The 9,330-nt window shown below is 41.5% G+C and overlaps 1 protein-coding gene across 2 annotated transcripts in view; it reads right to left on the bottom strand.

Annotated features, from left to right (window-relative positions):
• Window positions 1–4,231: 4,231 nt before the first annotated feature.
• Window positions 4,232–9,330, bottom strand: part of frmd4b.L (FERM domain containing 4B L homeolog) — a 156,866-nt gene continuing 151,767 nt past the window's right edge. For both annotated transcript variants that reach the window (XM_018259191.2, XM_041590888.1), the window contains exons 21-23: window positions 8,329–9,125; window positions 6,460–6,583; window positions 4,232–5,057 (exon numbers count right to left, since the gene is read on the bottom strand). In XM_018259191.2, the coding sequence (XP_018114680.1) occupies window positions 4,934–5,057; window positions 6,460–6,583; window positions 8,329–9,125 (1,045 nt within the window). In that variant the 3' untranslated portion in view covers window positions 4,232–4,933. The remainder of the gene's footprint in view (window positions 5,058–6,459; window positions 6,584–8,328; window positions 9,126–9,330) is intronic.

Genomic DNA, 9,330 nt, shown 5'->3' with positions numbered 1-9,330 from the left:
TCTTCATACCTTAAGTCTACTAGAAAATCATATAAACATTAAATAAACCCAATAGGCTTTTTAAAAATTTGGATTCATTGGATAAAATAGAGTCTATGGGAGGCGGCCTTTCTGTAATTTGGAGCTTTCTGGATAACGGGTTTCTAGATAATGGATCTCATACCTGTACCTGTCTGGACTTTGCCAGTATTTTACCGGCTAGGCCAGAGAAATACGTCCAGGTGGCAACTCTATGCCCATCGATGGAGACACTCTATCTTATTCATTTATATTTTTGGTCTTTAATTTTTACAGCCTCATTTTCAGCAGGAGACTAATACACTAAAATGCTAATGTTTTTTTCCTTATTACCACCTTCTCTCATCCTATGGAGTCTTATATAATAAGGACAAGGATGGAGTACCCCTATTCACATCCAAATACTAATACTATCCTGTTAGCTGCTACGGAGGTCTGACACTTGTCAGAGTTAATTGAATTAATTTACTCGAAGAAAAAAATTACCCCGCTTGTAGCCAACAATTAATTCCGAATTATCTCTATCCCATATTGATATAGTTTAAGATTCGAATATTCCTAGTGATTAACAATGAAGTGCAGTGCAGTTAATCCAATTGATAAATATAAGGTTCAAAGATCTTAAACAATTGTTTAGATAATAAAAGTGCTAGTTTGAATGTCAATAAGTTAATTATCTTGGAAAACAACAAGGATGAATTTATCCATAGTTCACAAATTCATTATGATAGAGAGTTAAATTGATCAATTAATTTGATTTAAAAAGCTCTAAATATTTAGGATATGACCAATAAATAGGACAAGTTAGACAAACAGTATGCTCAAATTCATAAAAGCAGTTAAGAGAAATTAGAAAAATTTAGAGGCTGGAGTTGTCCCAAAAACTTACTGCCTATTGCAGGGTTCCCCAACCTTTTTTTACCCGTGAGCCACATTCAAATGTAAAAAGAGATGGAGAGCAACACAAGCATAAAATAGTCCCTTGGGGTGCCAAATAAGGGCTGTGATTGGCCATTTGGTTGCCCCTATGTGGACTGGAAGCCTACAAGAGGCTCTACTTGGTACTATACTTAATTTTTATTTAATTAAAACTTGCTTCCAAGCCTGGAATTCAAAAATAAGCATCTGCTCTGAGGACACAGAGAGCAACATTCAAGGGGTTGGAGAGCAACATGTTGCTCGCGAGCTACTGGTTGGGGATCACTGGCCTATTGTTTTCCTAGACCTGGGACACCAGAAAGATGGAGTAGGCAGGGTGACCGGGACTGTGGTCTCGTAAATTAACTTGCCCTAATCTGAGGAGAGGCTAAAATAAACCTAAAAACCACAAATCCTTGGTCCCTTGTAAAGGAAGGAAGTATTGAGAGAAAGGAGAGTTAGGCAATCCGGTTACTGAAACCCCCACCGCAATTTAACCAGACCAGATTAAGTTAAAAAGATAAAATTAAAACCAAGTGTGCAAGAGATTCGCCAACGCGCGTTTCGCTGGTTAGCTTTATCAAGGCGAAATGATAAAGCCTGATAATGCCCGTTGATAAATCTCCTCTTCTTCGGGGCGGCTAATCTCCCTGAATCCGCCTGTGTGCCCTGACCCTACATTAAATAGTTACCAGCTCTTGCCCTGAAAAGTTGCCAGTACACAAGCTCCACATTGAGTTGGCAGCTCTGGTTGGGGATCAGTCAGATATCTATTGGGCTAGCTTGAATATCTCATGGGGATGGCACCGGCCATGGATCTCTCCTTGATCGGCCCCCATAGACCCCTATTTTGATGTGATTTATAGCCAACATTTGGCAAAGATCCTATCATTTGGCAACCTGTCCAAACAAGCAGATCTTAGTGTGTATATCAAGTTTAAACTGAAATTACTTTCAATCGTACTGTTCTGCCCCAGGAATGTAACAAATAATAAATAACCTTTAGATAATTCATGTAAAAACGGCAATATCTGGATTTTCTTCTCTGGTGTAGTATTTCCAGCCTGATATAGAAATCACTTCTCCGACTCCTTTTCATGTTCAGAGTACAGCAGCCCAATGTATTTCTCAGATTCATTGTATTGCTCAATCTCTGGACTGACCATGTTTATGACATAAGCGATTCACAGTGACATTTACAAGCCGTATAATAAGGTATAGAGGCAGTACAAAGGGGAGAATACCCTGTATGTCAGAAAACGGGTGTATCTGTAAACATGAACAGCAGCCCTATGACATAGACCAGTGATCCCCAACCAATAGCTCGTGAGTAACATGTTGCTCTCCAACTCCTTGGATGTTGCTCCCAGTGGCCTCAAAGCAGGTGATTATTTTTGAATTCCAGGCTTGGAGGCAAGTTTTGGTTGTATAAAAACAGATGTACTGCCAAACAGAGCTTCAATTTAGGTTGACAATCCACATAGGGGCTACCAAATGGCCAATCACAGCCCTTATTTTGCACCCCGGAAACATTTTTCATGCTAGTGTTGCTCCTGAACTCCTTTTACTTCTGAATGTTGCTCACAGGTTCTAAAGGTTGGGGATCCCTGACATAGAGGAAAGCATCAAACATGATTAAGGGGCATTGCCGTGAATAGCTAAGCCTTATACTATGTCCACTTAGAGCAGTGATCCCCAACCAGTAGCTCATGAGTAACATGTTGCTCTCCAACCCCTTGGATGTTGCTCCCAGTGGCCTCAAAGCAGGAGATTATTTTTCAATTCCAGGCTTGGAGGCAAGTTTTGGTTGTATAAAAACCAGGTGTACTGCCAAACAGAGACTCCTGTAGGCTACCAGTCCATATAGGGACCACCAAATAGCAATTACAGCCCTTATTTGACATCCCCATGGACTTTTTCATGCTTGTGTTGCTCTCCAACTCCAACTTTTTACATTTAAATGTGGCTCACGAGTAAAAAAGGTCGGGGACCCCTGACTTAGAGCAATTCTCATTTATTATATCAGCCTTGCAGACAAAGCATCAGAGGCATTTTTGTAACAATGTCTTAAAGAGTGGTTCACCTTAAGGTTAACTTTAAGTGTGTTATACGGGTATAGGATCCATTATCCATAAACCCGTTATCCTGAAAGCTACTAATTAATGAATGTGTCTCCCATAGACTCCATTTTATCCAAAATTATTCTCTTTTTCTCTGTAATAATAAAACAGTCGCTTGTACTTGATCCCAACTAAGATATAATGAATCCTTATTGGAAGCAAAACCAGCCTATTGGGTTTATTTAATGTTTATATGATTTTCTAGTAGACTTAAGGTCTGAAGATCCAAATTATGTTAAGATTAGTTATCTGGAAAGCCCCAGGTCCCGAGCATTCTGGATAACAGGTCCCATGATACCTGTACAATGGCATCTTTTCAATTGGGCTTCATTTTTTTTTTTATACTTTGAATTTTTTGCCTTTTTCTTCTGACTCCTTTTGGCTTTCAAATGGGGGTCACTGATAGTGATGGGCGAATTTGTCTAGTTTCGCTCCGCCATTAATTTTGTGAATTTCCCACGAATTTTGCGAAACGGCGATTTTGAAGCCTGCAAAATTCACCGGTATCAAAATGGGCGTCGGTATCAAAGTTGACACCTGCACCCATAAAAGTCAGTGGCGTCATAATTGGCGTCGGAAAAACTTTGACGCCGACCTCGAAACCATCGCCGGCGGCAAAAAAATGTAAAGCTCTACAGCAGCAAAAGGATTTTAAAAATGTTTAAAATATTCTTTTCGGTGGGACACACAACGGCTCGATTGTAAGAGACTTTTTTTTGCCCTCCAAGTTTAGTTCTTGGACATTGAGGCGCAAGATCTGGCCGAACCGTGGACCTTTTTCAAAGTAATACAGGTATGGGATCTGTTGTCCAGAATGCTCAGGACCTGGGGTTGTCCAGATAGCGAATATTTCTGTAATTTGGATCTTCATCCTTTAAATCTATCAGAAAATCATATAAATATTAAATAAACCCAATAGGCTGGGTTTGCCTCCAATAAGGATTAATTATCCCTTAGTTGGGATCAAGTACAAGCTACTGTTTTATTATTACACAGAAAAAGCAAATCATATATAAAAATTTGGATTATTTTATTACAATGGAATCTATAGGAGATGGCCATTCCGTAATTCAGAGCTTTCTGGATAACGGGTTTCCGGATAACGGCCATTTGTGCAAGAGGATGTGCACCCCCCGGTGTATAAAAGCAGATCATTCCCACCCAGGACACCGATACCAATGCGAGAACCATTTTTATTGTAAATAATATGAGAAGTTTGATACCTGACCAGCAGATTTTTTTAAACAAATTCCATATATAAAAGTAGCTGTGATATTGTATAAAAACCGAGCTGTACCACGGGATATCCATACAGAAGGTGAGTAGTGGAAGGAAAGTCTTACAAAGTTTAAAATGCGTTGGGAGATTTAAAAAACAAACCAGTGCCAAAATCTGTACGTGTCCTGTATTTACAAGGTCTGTTGCATGTTGTCTTGGAAGCAACTAAGTGAAGCTTAAAAAACAAATCTATAAATTAAACACATTTCCAGTCCTGATGGTGCTTTGTATCCTTCATCTAAATAGCCAATAGCACCCCCACCCCTCACCCATCTTGTATTCTCCGTCTGCTCCTGGGACCCGCTCTTGGCAACTCCTGGAAGAGGTCCACTTTCACATTTTGAAGGTAACCCTAACCCTAGCCATTAGCCAGTTGTCACAAAGTGCTTGCCATCTACAGTTCCAAGTGCTATGGTCTTCTGCAACAAACTCCACCTTGCCAGTCTATTCAGTATGGTGTCGCCCCCCCCCCCCGCAACTTTGGAACCTTCCAAGGTCAGCCTTGGAGGCATCGGTGGAACCGGGAAAGATCTGGGGGTGCAAGGCACGTGAGGTGGAAAGGGCTGAAAAAAGCCTCCAAAATAAAGAGTTTGTTGGGTTCAAACTAAGGTCCCTGGTTTGGAATCCTCATGCCACATCAGCTCTTGATCAATTGGAAGAAGATCTTCATTCAGTGGGACAATATCAGCCTCGTCCATCTGAGCAGGGTAAGCAAAGTACGTTCTACAAATCAGAACAGAAACAATTCCAGTTAACACCAGTACCTAGAGAAGGCTTTCCATGAGAATAACTTTTAAAGGGTGGTTCACCTTTAAAGGGATACTGTCATGGGAAAACACGTTCTATTCAAAACACACCAGTTAATAGTGCTGCTCCAGATTTTTTTATATTTCATTTTGAAATCTGACATGAGGCTGGACATTTTGTCAATTTCCCAGCTGCCCCCAGTCATGTGACTTGTGCTCTGATAAACTTCAGTCACTCTTTACTGCTGTACTGCAAGTTGGAGTGATATCACCCTCCCCCCAGCAGCCTAACAACAGAACAATGGGAAGGTAACCAGATAGCAGCTCCCTAACACAAGATAACAGCTGCCTGGTAGATCTAAGAACAACACTCAATAGTAAAATCCAGGTCCCACTGTGACACATTCAGTTACATTGAGTAGGAGAAACAACAGGCTGCCAGAAAGCATTTCCATCCTAAAGTGCTGGCTCTTTCTGAAAGCACATGAGATGCACCTACACACCAATATTACAACTAAAAAAATACACTCGCTGGTTCAGTAATTAAATTTTATATTGTAGAGTGAATTATTTGCAATGTAAACAGTGTCATTTAGAAATAAATCTACATCATAAAAATCATGACATGATTAGCTTTTAGTATGTTATAGAATGGCTAATTCTAAGCAACTTTTCAATAGGTCTTCATTTTTCCTTTTTATAGTTTTTGAATTATTTGCTTTCTTCTTCTTCTTCTGACTCCAGCTTTCACATGGGGGTCACTGACCCCATCTATTACCGTGGCAGCTAATAAGCTTCACTAGATATATGCACAAAGACTCCTTGGGAGCACTTAAAGGGGAGGTTCACCTATAAGTTAACTTTTAGTATGTTATTTAACTGCCAGTTCTAAGCAACTATACACTCTGTCTTCTTTATTATTATTATTTTTTTTCATTATAGTTTTAATGATTTGCCTTCTTCTTCTAACTCTTTACAGCTTTCAAATGGGGGTCACTGACCCCCATCTAAAAACAAATGCTCTGTAAGGCTACAAATGTATTGTTATTGCGGCTTTTTATTACTCAACTTTCTATTCAGGCCTCTCCTATTCATATTCCAGTCTCTTATTCATATCAATGTATGGTTGCTAGGGGAATTTGGACCCTAGCAACCAGATAGCTGAAATTGCAAACTGGAGAACTGCTGTACTGAATAAAAAGCTAAATAACTAAAACACCCACAAATAATTAAAACTAAAAACCAATTGCAAATTGTCTCAGAATATCACACTCTACATCATTTAAAGCTGAACTACCCCTTTAAGAGGAAATTCAATAAATAAGAGCAATCATATGACCCTTCTGCAGCAGATGAGCAGGTCTAACGGGAATCCTTACCTAGTTGTGGTGCTGTATGCCGTGGAGTATCCAGTGTACGGGGGGGCAGGTCCAGTGTGCAGGTTCGAATACACCAAAGCGTTATTTTGGACCCGTCGGTTTCCCAGTGTGCTTGAAGAAGATACTGAAATTTAAAAAACAGGACCCTATTAATGACCCAGAGTATTTACAAGCAAGGTGCACGAAGGTGCCAAAGACCTGGGCATGAGCCCAATGTGACCCAGTTAGAAACACACACAGATGGGAAATCTGATTGGCTGATGAGCTCATTGGTCCATGTACTTAATCATGGGAAGGGTTTCTCCATCATCACATCATTTGGCCAGATGCAGGAATATTGGGTCTGCACCTCCATGTAGGAACAAGTTACAGCTGCATTCACAAACTTTAATTTCCTTCTGAAATGTTGGGGTTCACCCTCTTTTTGTGTGCTAATATTTTTAAGATTTCCAACAACCCCACGTTTAACTTTTCAACAGCTGCCCAGAGCACACTGAGCATGTGCAGTGCCACTGACACACAACTAATAGCCACCAATCAGCAGATAACTTTGTACTGCTGAAAACTAAAAGCCAACATCTGATTGGTTGCTATGGGTCATGGCACTGGCGCAAACCTGGCCAATGCTCATAAATAATATCCCAGGCCTTTTGCAATCGCAACCGCAGCTGTGGTCACGCAAAAGTGGATGCAGCCCTTGTGCAAACTGATGGTACCAGGTACGGGACCTGTTATCCCGAATGCTCGGGACCTGGGGTTTTCTGGATAAGGGATCTTTTTGTAATTTGTATCTTCGTACCTTAAGTCTACTAGAAAATCATGTAAACGTTAAATAAACCCAATAGGCTGGTTTTGCTTCCAATAAGGATTAATTATATCTTAGTTGGGATCAAGTACAAGCTACTGTTTTACTATTACAGAGGAAAAGGAAATCATTATAAAAAATTTGGATTATTTGAAGTCAATGAGACATCTTGTCCGTAATTCGGAGCTTTCTGGATAACGGGTTTCCGGATAACGGATCCCATACCTGTGCTTGTGCCCAAAGACACTCCTTGCACTTCCCTATAGTTGTGCTCAGGGCTGGTGCATCTGTCCTGCCTCATGATGAAGAGCAAACCCATACCTGAGTGATGTCACAATGTCAGGTGTATATAATCTTACAGCCATTGGGTTACTGTTCCTTTTATCACATTTGGAGGGTTATATGTAAACTAGAAGCATCTGCATTAGGGCTCAGCCTCCTAGGACCCAATGGCATCCAATCACTTATAACCTTTCCATTCCAGTTACAATTTCTCTTTGAATGTCTTTGACCGGTTCCGGATTTTAAAGAGGTTTTAGAACAGTGTTCTATATACCCCTGAGCATTATTAATATTGTCATGTATTTATAAAACTCCAACATATCCTGCAGCGTTGTACAATAGAATGGTGTCTACATCAAACATGCAGATTCTGTACAATTGCTGACCTGGAAGTAAAGAGGACGCTGCTCAATAGAGCTTACAGTCTATAAGGAGAGGGCAGCTCTGTATTTCTGGGTGGGATAGGCAGGTAAGTGTCCCCCCTAACTTGCACATCATTCAGACAGACAAGATGGGGGCGCCATGTGCAAGGTGCAGAGAGCAGGTGCAGGAAAGGTGTGATCTACAGGCTTTTGCCCCTCTTGCACCTTTTGTCTGGAGTCTGAGAAAGAGACCCCTATAGTCACTGGATGATTTCCATTATCTGGCCAGCAGGGGTCACTGTTTCCTTATCATTTGAGGACAACACTGCTCATATAATTGCACACAAATATACAGGTTGGTGCGGCTGTTACTACAGATTAATAATCATAAGCAGGGTTTGTTTTCCTTTTAAATCTTACCTGAGGAGCAGGATGGAGCGTGGGTGCTGGGAGAGGAAGGGACATGCATTGAGGCAAAGCATAAACTCCGCTGTGATCCCCGATCCACTTCCATAATGCCCTGCAGTCCAACGTCCTTCTGATAGGAGGCTCTCTGGTACCAGCCCCTCAGATGCTCTTCCACAATGGCCTTTTTAATATTTTTGGTGATCTGTTCCGTTGTCTTTGCAGCTGGGTTTTTCCTGGGGTGCCTGAGTGTTGCATAGGGGTTCTGAGAGGGAATGAACTGGTCTCCATCATATCGTACGTCCCTGTACTGCTCATAGCCATAGTGATTGGATGAGTGGTAGGTGGGATTCACGCTGTACTGCCCCTCCGTATCGTTCTCATAAATGTAGCCGCCATTGTAGTAGGGGTCAGTTTCTGGGTAAGGGGAATATCCAGGAATAAAGTAGTTGGACGTAGGCTGGTTCTGGGCTGTTTGGTACATGCTGTTCCTGGGGCCCCTTTGTGCCAGGTTGGGCATACTCCCTGAATTGGCAGCGAAATTCTGTCTCTTGTGTCTCCGTCTGTCTCTGGAGCGGTTGTCCAGGGTCTGAGTGGTGTAACAGGGGTTGTGCTTGGGGGGAGTCGAATAATATTCCGAGCTTGACTGGCTGGTGCAGGAGGAACCGTCGTCTAACACCTCCGTGCTGTTGCTCCGCTGACTCTTTGAGATGGAGAATGCGGGCGTTCCATCCACGGTGTCTGTAAGGACGGGAGTATGGGATTCCAAACTGCCTCGCCGCTGCCTGTCGTATTGAGGGGCCCCCTCGTTCCTAATGGGAGAACAGGATTTAATAACGACCATAAAGTAATCTCGCATTCCAGTGCATACACACACATGATGTCATCGTCCTTTCAGTATTTGGTTACATATACATTATCCGGAAACCAGTTATCTAGAAAGCTCCAAATTAAGGAAAGGTCGCCTTTCATAAACTCCATTTTATCCAAATTTTTAAAAATGATTTCCTTTTATTC

This window comes from Xenopus laevis, chromosome 4L (assembly GCF_017654675.1).
Source record: "Xenopus laevis strain J_2021 chromosome 4L, Xenopus_laevis_v10.1, whole genome shotgun sequence".
Classification (NCBI taxonomy): Eukaryota; Metazoa; Chordata; class Amphibia; order Anura; family Pipidae; genus Xenopus; species Xenopus laevis.
Note: the sequence above shows the minus strand (reverse complement) of the source record. Positions and strands in the feature narration are given on the sequence as shown.